The sequence below is a fragment of the Megalops cyprinoides genome, chromosome 1 (assembly GCF_013368585.1).
Source record: "Megalops cyprinoides isolate fMegCyp1 chromosome 1, fMegCyp1.pri, whole genome shotgun sequence".
NCBI lineage: Eukaryota > Metazoa > Chordata > Actinopteri > Elopiformes > Megalopidae > Megalops > Megalops cyprinoides.
In genome coordinates this window covers 44,685,974-44,706,748 of record NC_050583.1, presented here as the reverse complement: position 1 = coordinate 44,706,748, position 20,775 = coordinate 44,685,974, and the positions used below count along the sequence as shown (strand labels likewise).

General features: G+C 38.7%; 1 protein-coding gene across 1 annotated transcript; it reads left to right on the top strand.

Moving 5' to 3' along the window:
* The first annotated feature begins 12,550 nt into the window (after window positions 1-12,550).
* eif1 (eukaryotic translation initiation factor 1) lies at window positions 12,551-14,609 on the top strand. The gene is made up of 4 exons (XM_036531133.1): window positions 12,551-12,737; window positions 13,761-13,924; window positions 14,007-14,108; window positions 14,277-14,609. The coding sequence occupies exons 1-4, from the start codon at window positions 12,707-12,709 to the stop codon at window positions 14,319-14,321; spliced, it is 342 nt and encodes a 113-aa protein (XP_036387026.1). The 5' UTR covers window positions 12,551-12,706; the 3' UTR covers window positions 14,322-14,609.
* Window positions 14,610-20,775: the final 6,166 nt, after the last annotated feature.

Genomic DNA, 20,775 nt, shown 5'->3' with positions numbered 1-20,775 from the left:
TCAACACTGCATCATTTTTATCTCATCCTCAAAAAGTAGCTTCTTTAGAAACATGATAGTCCTTTCTTTCAGAATCATTGCAATATTACTTGGCTGGTGTGAACAGATGACAAAGGAAGTTTGACTCCCGTGCAGTAGCAATTGATTTTGGTACTATGTAGATGAGTTTCAGGGATTAATGTTTGAAGGCATGATACGCTGGCAGAATGATCGCGTGCCTGCAAAATGTTAAGAGTTAAGACTGTGGTGCATTTACTGGTGTTGTCATTTGATGTGTTATTTTTGAGAAAATGCTTTCTGTTCTACTGTGATAACAGAAGTAGACATGAATAAGGGGAGAGGCTACGCTTCTTTGTCGCCAGGCCTTACCTTAGAACTCTATCTGTAATTAAAACTAATTATGCGTGACGGTGAATGTTGTTCCTACTGCTTTTCCCTTTTGGCTCTATTCATTCTTTTCTGTAAAGAATAAAATGCAAATAAATTAATCCCAACAGACAGAATCCTTGAAGTGTCTTGCACAGTGTTTGTACAATGCATTCAGAAAGTATTCAGACCCCTTCACTTTTTTTACATTTTGTTATGTTGTAGCCTTATGCTAAAATCAATTAAATTATTTTTTTCCCTCATCAATCTATACTCAATACCCCATAATGACAAAGTGAAAACAGGATTTTAGAATTTTTTTGCAAATTTATTAAAAATAAAAAACTGAAATATCACACTGACATAAGTATTCAGACCCTGAATCCTTTGTCCTTTGCTATGACACTTGAAATTTAGCCCAGGTGCATCCCATTTCTCTTGATAATCTTTGAGATGTTTCTACACCTTGATTGGAGTCTACTTGTGGTAAATTCCATTGACTGGACATGATTTGGAAAGGCACACACCTGTCTATATAAGGTCTCTCAGCTGACAATGCATATCAGAGCAAAAACCAAGTCATGAGGTCAAAGGAACTGCCTGCAGAGCTCAGAGAAAGGATTGTGTCAAGGCACAGATCTGGAGAAGGCTACAAAAAATTTCTTCTGCATTGAAGGTTCCCAAGAGCACAGTGGCCTCCATAATTCTTAAATGGAAGAAGTTTGGAATAACTAGGACTCTTCCTAGAGCTGTCCATCCGGCCACGCTGAGCGATCGGGGGAGAAGGGCCTTGGTAAGAGAGGTGACCAAGAACCTGATGGTCACTCTGGCTGAGCTCCACAGATCCAGTGTGGAGTTGGGAGAAACTTCCAGAAGGACAACCATCACTGCAACACCCCACTGATCTGGGCTTTATGGCAGAGTGGCCAGACGGAAGCCTCTCCTCAGTAAAAGACACGCTTGGAGTTTGCAAAAAAGCACCTAAAAGACTCACAGTCTGTGAGAAACAAGACACTCTGGTCTGATTAAACCAATTCTAAGCATCATGTCTGGAAGAAACCAGGCACCATCACCTGTGCAATACCATCCCAATGGTGAAGCATGGTGGTGGCAGCATCATGCTATGTGGGTGTTTTTCAGTGGCAGGGACTGGGAGACTGGTCAGGGTTGAGGGAAAGCTGAACAGAGCAAAGTACAGAGATATCCTTAATGAAAACCCGCTCCAGAGTGCTCAGGACCTCAGATGGGACCAATGGTGGACCTTACAACAGGACAATGAACCTAAGCACACAGCCAAGACAATACAGGAGTGACTTAGGGACAACTCTGTGAATGTCCTTGAGTGGCCCAGCCAGAGCCCGGACTTGAGCCCAATTGAACATGAGCTGAAAACCTTGAACCTGAAAATGGCTGTCCACCGACGATCCCCATCCAACCTGACAGAGCTTGAGAGGATCTTCAGAGAAGAATGGCAGAAAATCCCCAAATCCAGATGCATAAAGCTTGTCGCATCATATCCAAGGAGACTCAAGGCTGTAATTACTGCCAAAGGTGCTTCATCTAAGTACTGAGTTAAGGGTCTGAGTACTTATGTCAATGTCATATTTCAGTTTTTTATTTTTAATAAATTTGCAAAAATTTCTAAAATCCTGTTTTTGCTTTGTCATTAGGGATTATTGAGCATAGACTGATGAGGGGAAAAGTGAATTTAAGTGATTTTAGCATAAGGCTACAACATAACAAAATGTGACAAAAGTGAAGGGGTCTGAATCCTTTCTGAATGCACTGTATCTGACAATTACTACATTAGAAATGTTAGAACTCACAACAACGTTTTAAGGGATATTGCCTAGATCTCATTTAGAAATAGTACCCTAACCCTAACCCTAACCCTAATTCACTTAAGTAATTAAATGTTCTTGCATCCTTGCTTATGTGTGCAAACATATATTGTACATATTGTACATACATATATGTCCTGTTGTATCTGACCTGAAAAAACAACAGAGTGAAAACTGAAATAGCAGTCAGACACCTAAAACCTAGTCATAAATACCAGAAAATAACTACTCCTCATCAATGAAAATTTTAAAAAGTGGCACATTTTAAGGTTTGAGCCAATATATTACAAAACTATCCTAATTCTTTTGCTGAATACGCCGATGTTATTCCTGACCTTCACTGAGTATATGCATTTTGAATCACCAAAGCCAGCCATTTCTGGCTGTGAGGAAATTCTGTGAAAAGGTCTGGCACCAGTCATCACTTAAATGTCATGTTTCGATTCCTGTGAGTATGTGTGCACGGTAACATTGCAGGCTTACTGCCTACTCACTGAGCCCACCCACAGAAATACTTTTATGGTTTCCATTTTATGACTAATGCTTGTTTTCTCAAACATCTTAATGAACTTTTCATTTTCTTCCTGTTAGACAAAGCATGTCAGCTATTATAAAAATGTTCAATATGCATTATGGTGAAAGATAAGAAAACACACCCTAACAAGTATGTAAATAAAAAATTCTTCAAAATTTTCCAGAGGAAAAGGAATAAACAGGCTCTGTGTCCTTTTTGTCTCTTATTCTTCAGTGACACACACAATGCAGCAATAAATTAAAATGATCGTCATGTGTTTGCAGAACAGTTTTTCTTTGCCAGAGGGGGTAGAAAAACAAGTATAGAAAATGCAGTAACAGTTTAACCTGCATTAGCATACGAAACATGTAAGCAACTAAGGCATGTTGGTTGCAGTAGCAGCATGTGAAATAAATCTATCAAAAATCAAAATCAAAAGGGGGCATGTGAACATCATGTATAGAGATCAGTGAAAGAAATTCCAGCGTTAAGGGATAACAAGCCACAGCCTTAAGAAGCCTTTGTAAATGTTGTGAGACGGTTTACTAAAACACATTTTATTCACTTGATATAATACAATGTAATATGGCATTAATTTTTATCCAACCTTATTGATTGTTTTAACATATTGCAAGTTTATTGTTTGTGTAGTGCTCCTGCTCTGCCAGTGTTCCATATTCATTTGTTGGTACACCAAGTTTATTGTAGGCTTCATGGATTATTATATCATTCTGGAAAAACACCACAAAGGGTGTTCTACTAAGCCTTGGACATATAGTCCATGTTGTCTGACACAAATGCAGTCACATTTCTAAAGCTGATTTCAAATGCATTTAAACATTTCCTTATGAAAATGAGAATCTTCCGGACTTTAGATCCAGAATATCTGCAAAACAAACAAAATGTGCAAAAAATAATGATCTATTGATCTGATCTGTTAATTTGCCAGAAACTCAGATGTTTTGATCAGTTCTTTTTTGTTTTGATTTTGTGCAAGTCAGCAGTCTGTGGCAGATATTACACAGTTGACTGGCTGGAAGTGCCCCTTTCTTTATTACATGCTGGAGCTTGAGATTTAAATATGACTATATGTAGTTTTGTTTCAGCAGGGCCATCAATCGGTAATGCCAAAAGAATGTGAATGGGTGGGAGTCAAACAAAGAGAGAGTTTTCTCAGTAATGGGTTTCATTTATGAGGATGTAGATTCTAAGTAACTGTGTTTCTTTCCTGTAAAGAAGACAAGTTGGCTCCTGCACATCATGACATCAAAACAATCATAGATCTAGCCCACAACATCACATTGGAACAATGGATACACCCTCTGCCCCCCTAGTTAATGCTTCCTTGTTGAAGGGTGTGTTCAGAGTATATAGTTATTTATGATGGTAGGACTAAGGAAACATTATTGTGTAAATGTTTGTTATTTTATGTTTTACTGTGGTAACCTAGACTTGTAGTGAAAGCAGAAGGTTATCAGGGCAGAGGTAGCTGGCTTTGGTTTCCTAAGAGACACATACGCCCTTCCCCGCTGACCTCACAGAGAGTTTCCTCAGAGAGACCTTCACATGACAGTCTGGCTGCACACAGGATTTGATTCACTACAACGTATTACAGAAATACTACCAGGCATACCTAGGAGGGAAATGTGTTTACATGGTCTTATGGGTTGCATGTGTTTTTATGATATCCTGACATTTGAATGTAAACAAAAATTGCTATTATCTATGTATCTCAAAGATCTGCTCTGCTGTTGCCACTCAGATCTTAACTACTGAATTACTGCTGTTGACTGAGTGGGAATTTTAAGTATCTGTTGTTCCAGGTGTCTGGCATGGACGCCGCTGGTTTACAGTCAGTCAGACATTATGGCTGAGAGGTGACAATAATTCCTTACTTACCCTGAGTAAAGGTCAGAATATTTACCTTTTTCTATTTTACTTAGCTGCACCTTCAACTTGGGTCTCTCTGCAGTGCTAGCATGATATTGAATGGTAATTTATGTAAAACTCATATTACCATTGGAACTGCCCCTTCTTACTCTTTGCATATCATTATGGTGATTCATAAAATTTAAAGACAACTGCAGAAATACCACCCGCTCCACTGTGGAATAAGGCAGTCTGGGATGTTACTGCAATCAAATCAAATAATATATCAAAATGTGGTAAACAGATTGCAGAGTCCAATTGAGTAGCCATTTAGACAACATTGCATGCTCAAAAGCATATAATATATAATTATATATTACAATAATTATTAATATTTTTGGAACAGATCAATTGTATCGTTGAAAAATGTCAATCACATAAAAATGGAAAGCGATTTTTCCTCTGTTCAAGACAAAATTGTATACTTGCAGCAGAAGGAGACTTTAGTGGTGAATGATATTTTTCTGGATTTTCCTCCAGCAGATCCCCTCCATCTGATGCACTATACAGATTATGGTAACATGGTAAACCTGACCATGGTGAAAGTGCAATACACAAAATGGATCAACAAAACCTTGCATCATATATGTGGTACTAGGGGCTCATTCTGTGACAAATTTTCCAAGTTTGATAAAATGCATTATCTCATAGTCTGTTAACTGTCAAGAAATGGTCCTATATATATACATATACACATATATGTGACCAAATACTCAAATACATTCATGCAGCATCCATGTTTAAATGTTAACCATCTATGGGCATGGACATTACAGTGTCTTCTTTGTTTTAAAGTGACCCTGAGGGTATATTTGGATGGTGATTAAAAATGTGGTTTGGACCACTTATCATCAATATGCATTTTCCATCTTCCCAGCACAGTTAGGAGACTTGGAATGTGAGCAGCTCTGCTTATGGGCACGCAATTGATCCTGGGGAATAAAAAAATCAAGCATACACAGAACTCCCCATGTGCTTGAATTTATTACACTGTCTGCAAGAAAATAGGATGACAGTGTACCTGTATAGAATAAAAGGAAATTTGCTCAGTCTGACAGTGATTCAGATTAAATCAGACCAAAAAACAACTAGTATCCTGTCTGTTCCCATCCCTCCTAACCCACACCTGGACAAACTTGAGCCAAGACAATTCAGGGATTTGTCTTGAACTTCACTTTCAACAAAGAAAAGAAAAGGCTGGGTTGAATGAATGTTAATCTCTGCCTACAGCTGGATTTAAATTGTGTGCGCTCTAAAATAGATACCCATCTCCCATTCTGTTGCTCAACAGGAAAAATCATAGAATACAAAGAAAGGGGCTGAATGTGGTGTGGTCTCAAATTTTTCTTCCTCTTATGCTGTGCTGATTTGCCAGCCTCTGTAATTATTATAAAATACTTTTATCACATTTCCTCCATACAGGTAAAATTCCAGATAATGAGCTACCGGCTGTGTGCCAGCTGGCTCATTCCTTAGTTCACACTCATCCAATTTTACATTCTTTGTTCATAATTGGTGCTACTGTCTTATTCATCACCTCAAATGTCATTGCACTCCTCTAATTATTATTGTCAACTGACGTAATTGCATAGCAAGTAATTACACACAGTAAAGAAGTACATGAGTACAGAACTATACATACAGTTGCTGAAAAATTATTATATTTCCCTTGGTTATTATCATAATACACTAACAATAGGAAATCATAATACTCTAACAATAAGAAAGCATTCATCCAAATGTATGTTCATGAGAAATGGCTCAAGGCATAAGGCATGAGTTGCAGTTAATAGAGAACAAGCACAAATGGCAAATTTAAAAAGTACAATTGCTGCTGTTTTTTTACACTTTCAGGTGTATGCTGATTGGAAGTTAATATCCATTATATATCTGTGATCAGGCCAATGTATCTAAATAATTCCATGAGTTTTACAACCTTTTCTCCTGTCATGGCAGTGGAGTCATCTAGTAAAGCCTGGACAATGAAATCAACCAGCATCTCTTTAATTTTTGAGACATTCGACTCTGGATCATTTTTAGTGTTTACCCTATACCAGGATATACTGTATGTGGTTAGATTACTTGTGAGAAGTTGCTTGAGGTGTTTGAAAAGACTGCCACCTTCTGGTGAGAAGTAACCCTGCTGTACAGCAGATCCCCCTAAATTTCTCAATTTGCTAAATATTATTTTCTGCTACAATGAACAGTTACATTGAAATAATCTGGAGAATCTGTTAACTTTGTTTTCAATTTTATAATGTGCAACTCTTTGTAATACTACCCTCATAGTTGTCACTGACTGCAGTTGCCCTCTTACATGGTAAGGGTGTGTGATTAAGTGCCAGTGAACAGTACTGGCAATTACTGTAGTTCAAGTTCAAAGCAGTTTTGATTCTAGAAAATCCACATCAAGAAATAATAAATGTAGCAATAAACTAAAACCCTACTGACATATTTAGTGGTTTTAAGAAGTTTGTTTTAATGACTAAGAGTCAGATACCAAATGATTGTATGTGTAGTTAATGTTATTCATTTCACAGGGCAACTTACAAATTACAGAACATTCAGTGCATATCTTAGGGAGCCTACACAGCAATATTAATAGAAGTATATGCAATCAAGACAACAGAATAAATGTAAACACAGGGCCGTCATTTGAGGGGCCCCATGATTTCCATGATGCAGTAAAAAAACTGAATGGTGGGGCCCCTTGGTTGCATTGCAGGGAGTTTTACCTAAATTATGCTATAGAACTGATAATTTTGCTCATACATGCTGGTTTAGGGTTAGATTTAGCAGTGCAAATGTTAGAATTAGTCAAATCAAAACTGGATCAGAAGCTTGAGGAAACCTTAGCCCATATGATGGCATGATGTTTGTCACAACTTCAACTGTCCAGTGGAGTGCAAATGAAGGGGAAAATGTCAAGTTGGGACTGAGATAAATTCGGACAAAAGGAGTGGCATGAAGCATGTGGCAATGGATCGTGGCTGTGATGTCACCCGCTCCTCCCTGCCGAATAAATAGTCATGTAGTATGCATGCTGCTGTATTACCCTCCCCAAGTCCATGTTAGTGTTATTCCTGTCATCCCTGAAAGTACATGGCCAGTAGTACATGTACAGTAACATGTTCCTTCCTGACTATGCTAGCACAGTTACTTTCTGTTATCTGAGCTTGTCAGGACTCAGGCAGGGACTCAGGCGCAGACAGGGGTGGAGGATGCACAAGCGATTTAATTCAGTCCTCAGGGAGAATCCAAAAAACAGGGTCAAAAACAGGCAATGTCAAAAAAAACAGCAAAGCACAGCAGAAAGTACAGAATCGGATCCAAAAACCCGTGGCAGGCAGGTAGGAAGGAAGGAAGGAAGGAAGGAAGGAAGGAAGGAAGGAAGGAAGGAAGGATGCCAGTTGCTAAACAGATAAACTGAAACAAACTAGCAATGAGCTAGGAAACAGACGGGGTATAAATACACACGCGAACAAGCAAACGAGACACAGGTGAACAAGCGGGCAGGTGAAACAGATGAGCAATCAATCCACAGGTGGAGAAACAAGGGGCGGGGCAGGTAAACGAGAGCACAGAAAACAAAAGCACATGGCCAGAAAAACAAAAACAAACCGGCTACGATGCTGCAGTACTGACAGAGCTTTTCTGTGCAGCATCACATGCCTTCACCAGAAAGGAAGAATACACACACATAATGTTTCATTGTCTTCATCGCCTCATGTAGGTAGCAATCCATAATGTTATTACAACTCAATTCAATTCAATGGTGCTTCAATGTAATGTAAGCAATAATGCAAAAAAAATACTGATTTTTAGCTAAACAGAGTCAAAGAAAACATATATACATGCAAGTTAAACTGATAAGTAACAACAACAATTAACCAATGGATTATGAATTATATTAATTACCTCAGCCTATGACATGGTCACATACTGAACTTTTGGTATAGCAGGTCCTAACATGACTGACATCTTCTCTATGTTGGCTAGCACTTTTAAATTGGGGAGGACAGTTGCAATACTTTTAATGAATATTTTCTTGCATGGGAAAATTTACTGCATAGAAAAAATGGGATCTCTGCCTTAACAGCAGCAGCATACTATTGTGATTAATATTGCTAAATAACTGTGTAAGCAGTCTGCCACTCTCTTAGCTGTTACTATGACTGATCTGCCTGAGAAAGATACTGTAAACACTGTAGAATTTAGAGACTGTAAGATTTTGGTCCAAATCCCTAAACCAGCTCACTCAGTGCAGCATAAGAGAGCACAGATCCTCTCACTTAAGGTATGCAAATACCTGTATTCATTTGTCCAGATGGCCTTATTGTAACCACAGTTCTGCTCAGACTTCAGTTGTCACTTTGGCTGTAGCTAGCCGTTGCGGCAATTGATACTTCTAAAGAAACCGGTGATGGGTGATTGAGAACTGTTCTTGCTAGGGAAGATAATCTAATTACCAGACCTCCTGTATTTCATCACATATACTCTCACTCTCAGATTGATGGTTATTTAATTATTGTCTATCCTGATCAAAGTTCTGTGTCAGTATGAAGAATGTTTTCAGTAAACCCCAAGGGTTCTTTTTGACTCCGCTGAACCAAGAGTGTGTCGGATGTATTTCTGACAACTGGAGGAATGATTAGTATCGCCTCACGTTTCTATAGAGATTTGTTTTCATACAAACCGGTTTCTTTTGAAACCGGGGAGGTCTTTTTGAATAAGTTAGCAAGACCGAAGGCAGAACAACTCCTGTAGCACTACAGGATGGCAGTGAGGTTCATCACCAGGATCCCGCCGCAGATCAGCAATGCCATGCTCCTGAAGCACAGGACCCTCTACGCCAAGATGAGGACCAAGCCGGAAGCCAGGGCCGTCGTCGGGATCACCAATGAGGTGTGGGAGCGAGTCCAGCCGAAGGCGCTGGACCACCGCCTGCAGGACCTGAACTGGCTGTGCGTCCACGGCAGACTGCCTGTGAGGGACGTGCTGTACCAGCACAAACTCACCAGACACCACTTCTCCCCTTCTGGGAGAGGAGACCCTCAGACATGACTTCTGGGATTGCGGCTTTGCCAAGGAAGTGTGGACCCGGACGGAGCACCTGCTGCAAGCATTGGACTCTGGTTTTGTTTTGGACTTTGACAAGCTGATCCAAGGGTGGGACGCCCGGCACGGCAACAGGGACATTTCCTTCCTTCTGCTCCTTGTGATCAGCCTGACGAAGAAGATGTGGGACTGTTGAGAGTTGCTTGTCAAGAAGAACGTTGTACCTAGTGCAGCTGGTATCTGCAATAAGGTGTTGTTTGATCTGAAGTTTAGAGTCAGGAAGGATGCTGTACAGTGGGGTTACCATTCAGCCCGTGAAAAATGGAAAGGTTTATTCACTCTTTGCCAATAAAATTTCACCCCCTTTTCCCCCTCCCAGTCCCCCCTCACAGTTCACACAAACACAATAAAAACTCACGGCTCTTACACTGTCACTCATCCCTCCCCTGCTCTGTCTTGATACCGTTTGATACTTTATCAGCTCGATACTCTGTTGTAATGTCATGCGCTGCAATGTAATAATTAGCCTGTAGATAGGCTACATGTTCTGTGAACATGTTATTCCGCCTGGAATCCAGGCTTGTAAATATTGTAAATCTCTTATGCCCTGCTCCATGGTTTTTCTGTATATATTGTTATGCATGCAAGGGGAACTTTCTCTGTGTGGAGAGGATTTCTTTGTGATGGCTGTACAATATGATGATTGAGTGTGTTGTTTTTTATATTTTGCTTTTATTCCAATAAAACTAAATATAAAAAAAAAATTCTGACAACTGCCGTTCCTGTAAATAAAGAAGTCTTTGCCACGAAGATCGGAATTGCGCCTTTTTTTTCCCTTACAAGACTTTGACTCAGATATGTTGATGCCGGATTTTTGGAGTGATGATGAAGAGTGTTGCTCTTACTAGCAAAAAGGGGGGATTGTGGAAGAAAATGTGAGTGTGAATGCTGATGATTCATGAGGAAGGTAAATGATGACCCTTACTCTATTTCTTAAAGCTGCATGTAGCCTGTTGCTGACCTGAGAACTGTGTTGTGTAACTGAATGCACTGTTGATATTACCCAGGAAGATAGTTAACTGCGTATGCTAGCATTATCTAGATCTCTCTGTCCAGCAAAAAGGACACCTGAGAACCAGAACCAGTTTTGAGCAGTTCAGTAGAACCAAAACAGGAAGGTAAGAAGTAAGTCACATTGTGTATGTGTGTCATAAATCACATAATAAATCACATATGCTCCTGAAGGAAAACCCTATATAACAGAATGTATCTAAAAATATAGCAGAGTTGACTGCTTCACCTGTCTAGCATGCATGTGTTGACTCCTCCCTGGGTAAGGGAATGAAGCTTTGCTCCTCTGATTCAGAACAACTGCTCCGGCTGAATTATTTCTTTGACAATGACCCAATCTCCTCAATATCAGTTACCCAGTCTGGACTCTTGCTCTTGCTAGTGGTGGAATGAGGTCCCTGTTACCATTGGTTCAGTAGCGATGGTGTATGCCTTGCCAATCTGTAACACCTCGATACAGGAATAAACCTATAGTTTGTTTCACTTATACATTTCGCAAATAAATAGGGTTCCAACATTCTTACCAAAAAAGATGTAAATGCGACTGGAGTGTGACTTAAAACCATTCTGAAATGGTTTCAGAATGGTTTTGGTTACAAGCCCTGCTCTTTACCACCATGCTACACTGCCACCTGAAGTAATAATATTCAATCCTTAATAATATATTAGCTTAGGCATAATATATAGCAGTGTTTCTCAACCCTCTACTAGAGGACCCCCTGCCCTGCATGTTTTAGATCTTTCCCTGCTCCAACACAGCTGATTCAAATGATCAGTTTGTTATTAAGCAGCTTCAGGAGTTCATAACGAGCTGATCATTTGAATCAGCTGTGTTGGAGCAAGGAGAGATCTAAAACATGCAGGGCAGGGGGTCCTCCAGGACAGGGTTGAGAAACACTGATATATCGCATATATAAACATAATATATAGCAGCTTAGGCATTTTATCCATACATAAATTTCCCCGCCTGGGGATCAACAAAGTGTTATTTTATCTTATCTTAATCTTGAGAGAAATGAGATCACGATATCTCGTGACCCACAGTTGTTGATAAATCACAATTATTCTAATGCTACCTATTGTTATCACTAACGTTCTCCTGTAGCCTACATACCATTACTTACCCTCTATTACTAGCACTTATTTCTGCATATTATCCTAGTAACGTTACTACTTCTGAACTTCCCTGACACACAGCTTTTAAGACGTCATTCTTCTCAGATAATAAAGTGCAATACAGCTAAGATACGAAGACGGTCACACAAGTTACAAAGAGGAATGTAGTAATCATCGAGTAGGCCTGCTACGAAATTGTGATTGTTTCATTTGTGTAAGGTAATATGGCCAAAATTGCTCACTGTAACTTGGGTTCCTTTTGATTTCAATAATTTTAATGGCAGTCTTAGCTCGGTTGTTTCCCATTTGTCTAACAGGCGGATGGCTAAAAAAATAAATTGCTTTAATAACTAGTTAGCCTCATCTTAATTAAAATAGTTGACCAGCTACACGTTGTAAAATGGTGAGGAAAGTATCTCATAAACACATCGAATTTCACCACCACGTTCAACAGCTACGTGGTCTTTAGTCATAGAATACGTTCGCCCAACCCAGTAACCGAACGTATTGTGGAGAATGGCGAACTCTCGTTCCCTCCAGCCATTTCCTTTCCGGAAAAGCATGTCGCCATTACTGTACGTTACGCGACGGGTGTGGCGTGCGTCAAAATGACGTTAGTTCGTGGTGAGCGGGGGCAGGCTATATAGACGCTGCTTTCTGCGCTAGAATTGCATGATCGCCATTTTGTGAAAAATAAGGTGGTAGAGAGGTCCATCCGCGGAGAAGAGGAGTTAGAGACGCACATACACCATATATCAAACCAGCTGCTCGAAAACCAGTTATCTTCCGAAAGGAAAGAGAATCTTATCGTATGTCCGCTATCCAGAACCTCCAAACTTTCGGTAAGGACTTCGCCGTTTTACGATTTGATCTAATCCACAACTAGCGTTAGTCGTCAGCTATTTTGAATCGTTATCAGGGGTGGGGGAAGGGCGAAAGTATTCTGGGTTTTGGTGTTTTGAAATAACGCGCAGCTTGCCTCACCAATATTTCAGAGCTTACGACGCAGTCAACGAAAATGCTTTAACCCTGGTCAAAAATAGTATTACTTAAACGTTTAGATACGCTAATGTCGCTTGGGTAACTTGTTGAAAACGCAGCTATGGCGTCGTGTTCGTGTTTTGTTGGCTTGCAACACCGTAACGAAAACGGGTGAGTAGTCGGATGGCCGACTTCGGTAATAATAGCTGATGGTAAACACGATTTTAAGTTCACTACAGGGTAGTTACCCGAAAGTACACGGAACTACTCAGCCACCAACATTTTGAAATTATTTGGCTAATTATGTCGGATGTTGGGCAAATTGTCATTTTATTCTGCCTTTATCAGTGGCTCGTTGGCGTACTTGTTTTTCGCAAGCTGAGTTTGTTTTGCTGGCTACGTTTAACATGGTTAACTATATTTGGTGGTTTGCGTAATTCCTTTAGAAAGGCGATACCCTTTCATAGGGTGGAGTGGGGCGGGTGGAGGGGATGACGTGCTCATACTTGAGGTTCCTTTGTGCAATGGTCGAATTGCTACAGCAGGAGAAAAAGCGACCAGCCAATTGCAGACCTCTTGGGGCGTGGTTTTGAGCTGCTTTTAGCTAGCGAAGCCGAGGCTTTGCACTGGAGCTGAAGTGTTAACAAGTGAAGCTAAAATGGTGTATAGGCCGGATCAGACAGGGCCATTTTGTCGTGCCCTTGACTCGTTCTGGAAGTAACGAAGTATTAAGAATTTCCGTTGGTTTGGGAACTAATGGAGTTCTACAAAGTGTAGTCCAAAGGTTAATCATTCATACTGTTCAAAACTGAGTATTACTGTTGAGTGATGTAGAGTGATTAAGGCTTGCAGTGTAGATTTCATTTTTATTTTTTATATTCCAGACCCCTTTGCTGATGCAACTAAGGGTGATGATCGGCTCCCGGCTGGGACAGAAGACTACATCCATATAAGAATCCAACAGCGGAACGGCAGGAAGACTCTGACCACTGTCCAGGGCATTGCGGATGACTATGACAAGAAGAAACTAGTCAAGGCCTTCAAGAAGGTGAGAAGTTGCCCTTTACATCAGAACATATTATGATTTGTGCTGTTGAATTTTTAAGTTAATACTTATTTTTTTGTTTAAGAAATTTGCCTGCAACGGGACTGTGATTGAGCACCCGGAGTATGGTGAAGTGATCCAGTTACAGGGTGACCAGCGTAAGAATATCTGCCAGTTCCTTACAGAGGTATGTTCAAAAATCATTTGCATGTTTATTTTCATAGTGGTGAGGCTCTTTTGTGGGGGTCTCTTGATGCTGGGGCTGTGAGAACCAGTGAGTATTGGGATTTACCATGTATATTTCTGTCCCATGAGATCTAATGTGTTCCTGTGTAACAATTTCTCCCCTCCCTAGATTGGTTTGGCAAAGGAGGAGCAGTTGAAGGTCCATGGGTTCTGAATGCTGAGAAGACCCCTTCCCTCCCTGACTACAATGCTTGTGTGTTGCAGCCCTTGCACACTTTATTAGATAATGATGGCTTTTGAATTAAGACTCTTAATTTCGCACCCTTGGAGAAGGGCGCGATCTGATGCATACAAGGACAGATGGCTCAGCGTGATCAACCTACAATGCAAGAGGAACAGCAATTTTTAGTTACCTATTTCGTGACCTTTGTGTGCTGCTTTTAAAGCACTTATTCCATGTTTCCCTTTTTTTGTACAATTTCAATAAAATGAGCATATGTCATTTTTGCAGAATGCTTGTTTATGGGAATGGGACAGGAAGTGCTTTATCACCTTGCTATTATGCATGGGTGATTTCATGAGGCAGTGTCAATCTTGTTTGAACCCATTGGTTTAGCATTACATGTGTACATGTTGTGAAACTGGCCAATTGCATAGGCTTGGCATTACTACAGAGCAAGATGCTTTCATTCTCAACTTCATGTGTACTTGTGAATGCAAGTATGGAAATTGACATTCTTTATTTGAGCAGTCTTTTTTTCACATTCAACATGAAGTATTTGAAATGATTCTCACAAGTAAAATGGAGTGGTCTTACTGATACCCATAAATAACGTACATCATGTCTTTAGGTATGTTTGCAATAAATTTGATTTTCTACCAAATGGCTGATGCCATTACTGATGGTTAGTGACTTCCCATTTTATCAGGTTTGGCTTGAGTGATTTCTGTTAAGGTGTTGTGTAAACATGAACCCAGAACCAAATCTGAAGCCCATGATGCTACATGCAGTGGCTTTGGAAAGTATTTGGACTCCTTCATGTTTAGTACACTTTGTGTTGTAGACATCTAAAATGGATTAAATGTGTTTTGGCTGTCAATCTACACCCAATAACCCATATTATCAAAAGCATTTTTAGAAAATTTTGCAAATTGCAAATCAACGGAAATCTCATTTACATAAGTATTCAGGCCTTTAGTTCAGTACTTTGTAGAAGGACCTTTGGCAGCAATCATACTTTTGAGCTTTCTTGGGTCTACAAGTTTTGCATAGCTGGATTTGGGTAGTTTCTCCCATTCTTGGCAGATCCTCTGAAGGTCAGTCAAATTGGATGGGGAATGACTGAACTGCCATCCTCAGCTCTCTCCACAGGTGTTCTATGATGATCAAATCCAGACTTTGAGGACAATGAGTTATGGGAAGTGGATTACTTCAGGGATCTGTGTTGGGATTGCGGTTGTTCTCTAGCTGGGTCAGTGACAAACACCAGTTTCAAAAATGCAAATACATTTTTAAGAAAAATGGATTTAAATTGCATTTTAAGTCAGGAAGAATGTACTCTGCGTTCATACTGGTTTTAAGTGGTGTCAATTAATTTTTTTAAATAAGATCTGATTTTACCACTCAGAAAATGTAAGGTGGTACAGTCATCTACAGATGTTTACACATTTTAAAATTCATTTACCACATGAAAAACTAAATAGTAATCATTGTAGTGTTTAAAATAAACATCACATGGTAATTAAAAATTTATGTTGCTTTGTATTCTGTTTTATTGTAATGACTTGAAATAGTTTTGCACAGGGAGTAAAACAAAAAACTTTGTCAGTAATGATTTGTATACATGATACATGGATGCTTTTAAGTGTAAAATTGCTGAGTTCATAATCTGACCAAGACTGATCACCCACCTATCATTGTGCTCAATATCAGTTAGTATTCAAAAATAACATGATATATTAATGAATTTTATTTCCATTTCAAAGCTCTGAAGTGACTGGTTTAGAAGACAAGTTTATACTGTAACCCAGTCATATCAGTGACTTTCATTAATAAGAGTTGAATACTGTTATGTTTTATTATAATTTCAATATAAGAGCACATTTGGTCATCATTAAAAATATTGACACTGAAATATCAGAAATGTCAGGAACGCATTTCAGTAATGAAAAAATCTTCATAAAAATTTGTACCATCACAGGATGGGGTGCCTCAGACAGTGTCTACAAATTGTTCTCCTCTAACCTCTTCGAATGCTCCTACCAAGTATCCTGGCATGGTTCTGTCTCAAAGTCCCATTCTCAAGGTTCGGGCTTGGTCCCCTCCTGTTCTCCTTGTACACAACTTCCCTCAGCTCGCTAATATCCTCCGATGGATTCTCCTACCACTTCTATGGTGATTATACACAATTCTTTCTCTCCTTCCCACCCACTGATGCACTTCGAACTCAGTCTTTCCAAAACAGAACTACTCTCTCTTCCAGGCTCATCCTCCCCCCTCGATGATCTCTCCATTACCAGACAGTGGTACACAATGGTGTCTAAACCCAAGAATCTCGCTGTTGTTCAGGATAATAATCTGTTCTTTAATGAAAACACAGCATTTATTACCCAGAGCTATCAATTCTTTATGTAACTCTCCTTGCCAGTCCTCCAAAATGTGCTATCAAGCCCTTTCAGCTTATACAGAATGATGCTGCTGGTCTTATCTATAATCTTCAGCTTCACTTCAGCTGTGACCAGAAAAGAACACAAATCTCTTTTCCTAGCCTATGGGGCAGAAAGAAGAACTGCACTCTCCTTGTCAAACCATACACTGCTGTCAAACCACTCTGCTCTGCAACCTCTGGTCACTTTGTCATCCCTCTAATAAAGGGTCCATGTTCTCGGTCATGTCTCTACTCTGACCCCCCCGGCTCAGTGGTGGAAGGAGCTCCACTCATCTGTTCAAACTGCATCTTGGTTAAATGAACACTGGAGTCTAAATTATCATGCTATATCCTCAAACATATTTGCCATATCCTCAAATACCCTCTTGCACCGACTATTGCACTTAACAGAATATGATGTGTTACTTTACGCAATGACTCCTATTATCAGATTGTGACAGTTATGATTTAGTATCATTTTGCTCTTAACCTTGAATGGACTCACGCAAATTGCTCTGGATAAGAGCATCTGCTAAATGACTAAAATGTAAATATAAAAATGTAAATGTGAACAAATCTCTTAATGTCATACTTTATTTAGCATTCTCAAAAACATGAAATAAGAACTTTTGTCCATTAGTGTAACTGAAGTTTAGTGTAACTGTAATTCTGGTTGCACTATTTGGTTGTACTACCTGACTTTTGAACCTCAGATGAAATCTAACAGGCATTACATTGGACATCTACATAAACTTCTGACCTTGATCTCAAGTCTGCGCTTATATATTTTAAAATCAAAATACATTTGTACAAGAATAACACATTTTCATAGTTTTCCAGGGGTCATACCACCTGAAATGATAACTTGAACAAACCTCACCATAACTGAAAAATGTCAAATTATCTAATATTTGTGGAGACTCGAAAACCTTGTTTATGTACCACAGAGGTCTTTTTTTCAGACAGTTGTACTGCCAGGTCTATTTTGTGGACAGAAAGTTTTCCATGTAAGACTGTTAAGATAGGACTACTATTCTACTTTTCCTCATTTAATAGCAGTTTAACATATAAGCATATAAGAATTTTTTTTGAGAAAGTGGACCTCATTACAGTACTTTAGGTCTTTGCATGTATGTTCCAAAGATTCCACCGCCTGACATTTTTGAGTGGTTCATCGTAATTTATATATATATATATATATATATATATATATATATATATATATATATATATATATATATATATATATATATATATGTATATATATAATATATTATTATATATATATATTATTATATACATGTATGTTTTTTCTTTTTTTTGGGGGGGGGGGGGTAAATGGACTTGGACACAAAACATGCGTGTCATGCCATTTACACAAATGGTGTTAATAAGCAAATCAGAAGCAAAATAGTTACATTTGCAGATGACACTAAACTCTTAGGTGAGGCTAACATTTTATTTGTGGTGTTATTATTTTTGGTGTCAAAAATGTCAAACCAGGACATTTTGCCTCCGCAAGGAAGCTGTATTTTGGCTGAAAATGAGCTTTCAAACATGACACGCATGCCACAAAATGTACTAAGAAATGGTTAAATGAATACAAATATAGTGTTCCTGACTGGCCATCATAATGTCTACATTTCAGTCTAACACATGTTTCATGGGTTGAACTCTAGAAAGCGGTAAAAAAAAGAAATCTAAAGGAGATCGGGAAATTCTCCCAGGATTAAGGGTCAAGAAATGTCCCTACCACTGTACAGGAAGTGAATTTTGATTGCCAAAGATGGATGCCAAAAATTCATATGCAGGAATGTGAATAAATGTAATTATTGTGTTGTTTTAAAAAGATTGCCATTTGTAAAACATGCTATTTTGTGCTGTGTATTGTGTTAAAATAAGACCAATTTTAAATTAAGAACAACAACAAAAAAGCTACAGGTGACCCATTTTCTGTCCAGTTGAAATTTGGCAACTGTACAATAAACAGGGACAGCACAGAACATATTGTGATATTTACTCAACTCAAGTGAGCATCTGTAAGTGCCTCTGATCATGACTTGAATCTAGTGTCAACCAGATGTACTTTAGTTACATCTGAAACAGAGTGCAACATCTTAAAGTTCATAAGCCTCTCGGTGCTCACAATGCAAATCATAATGTTTTCAAACATGGGAAACACTGACAAAATTGACAGTTCTGTCTGTGCTCTCAGATAATCATTTGAGCGTTCTTTTTTTTTTTTTTTGAACAGCTGCAAACAATACAGTATTCCCTCAGTATTATCTGTTTACTAAACATAGCTGCAAATGCAACTAATAGGGGTAGTTGCCTTTGATTATTTAGGTGTTAGGTTGTTAAAAGCGGCTTACTATTTATTGTGATAATTATGAACTGTAAGTGATTTATACCTTGATTTTTCCATGTGTGGCATTATGGCAAATGTATTCTAATCACAGTGCTATCATTTTTATGGACAGGTTCCATTAAAGCTGAGTCTAATAGTATATCTCTCTATATATTTCTGTTGTTTGCTTTCCTGCCACAATATAACCCTAACATTATGTTGGAAATGAAAAAAATAACCCCCTTTGTGGAAAAATCTTTAAGTAAATACTTTTAATGTTCTTCCCAGTTAATGATCCCCACCATGGTCCAGATAAGAAAGGAACATTTACGTCATTCCTGTCTGTCCACTGAGCATTGCTGCAAATTAGTTCTGATGTGGTAAACCAGTAACACAATCCAATCCATTTTATTGCCAACAAAGTAACCCAGAACTCACATTTATCACTTGGTTTTGGCCAGAACACCTTGAGGTGGGGCCTTAAAACACGATGTGGCGATGACTTCAGCAAATAACAGAAAACGTACAAAGCAGACTATATTTAGGTTGACATTCACCTAAATGATAAACATACTTCAAACTTTGAGAATGTGCTGCCATGTCTTGTGTCTGTCAGGCTATATTTAAACAAAGATGAATGTTTCATTTTTGACAGTGAAAAGAATAAACTGGATGAGTTGTTCTAGATGCTGTTAGGAAGGGTTATCCTGGTAGAACAGGACATCAGTGAAATTTGCTGGGGTAATGTGTCTACTCCCAGACTCATACAGTGTTCCATCCACACCTCAAAAAAGACCACAAACTTCCACATATTGCCCTAAAAACTTCCACATTTCAAGTTCAGTCCAATCATCCCCTAAGGCAAAAACATTCTCATCAAACCTCAGAGAACACTGATCGTGGACAAAGTATTAAATTTAAAAAATATATATATTTTCAGAAGCTCTCTGAGAAATTAGTTACTATGTACAATTCCTACTCAGGTATGTGCTTATTTTTTCATTTTTAGCTCAGATTGCATGTTCAATTTAGCCATTCACTTGCACCAAGCACTTGGGGGCCATGTTCTCAAACAGCTGCAGATTTTTCATTAACAGTTAAGTTCTGCATTTTCTGAATCATGTGTCCTGCATATTTGAAAGGAAGGCGTGCCCCCACAACACAATTATATTCACAAACAGCAAGCTTCATGTAAGCTCTCACTTACTTTCCCTTTCTATAATGATGGGAAATAAAAGACTACTTAAAGTAACTAATCTTAATCCAATTTTACCCATTTTGATGATACAACTCACATCAGTGACCAGTGCTCTACTCTCATTTTTTTTCTGTGAGATACAAAACATCTCACTGTATCATCTCATCTCATCTCAGTAATGAATTATTCAACTTTATTTAGAGAAACTGATATCAGGTGTATACACCAAAGCTTGAATATGGTAATGACGTGTCTTGTTAAGGAAGAGCGCAAAAGAGCACCCTTTAATTTGGATCTGAAGTGCTATCAGTAATTACATTTCAGCGTTAAGTGTGTACTTCTGCCATTTCGTAAACAAATACAATCTGAAAATGTTTGAACACATAGCGTGTGTGTAATTTAATACCATGTTCTTCATTTAAACAAATATGACAATTATTTTTAACAAAATGTTGACATGAGTGATGAAAGTGTT

What these genes read in the sequence shown, in the direction of transcription:
- eif1 (XM_036531133.1), top strand. Translation starts at nt 12,707, where the DNA reads ATGTCCGCTATCCAGAACCTCCAAACTTTCG. An exon ending in CCAGAACCTCCAAACTTTCG is followed by an intron (nt 12,738 to 13,760) that starts GTAAGGACTTCG and finishes TTTATATTCCAG; the next exon opens with ACCCCTTTGCTGATGCAACT. An exon ending in TCTGCCAGTTCCTTACAGAG is followed by an intron (nt 14,109 to 14,276) that starts GTATGTTCAAAA and finishes TCCCCTCCCTAG; the next exon opens with ATTGGTTTGGCAAAGGAGGA.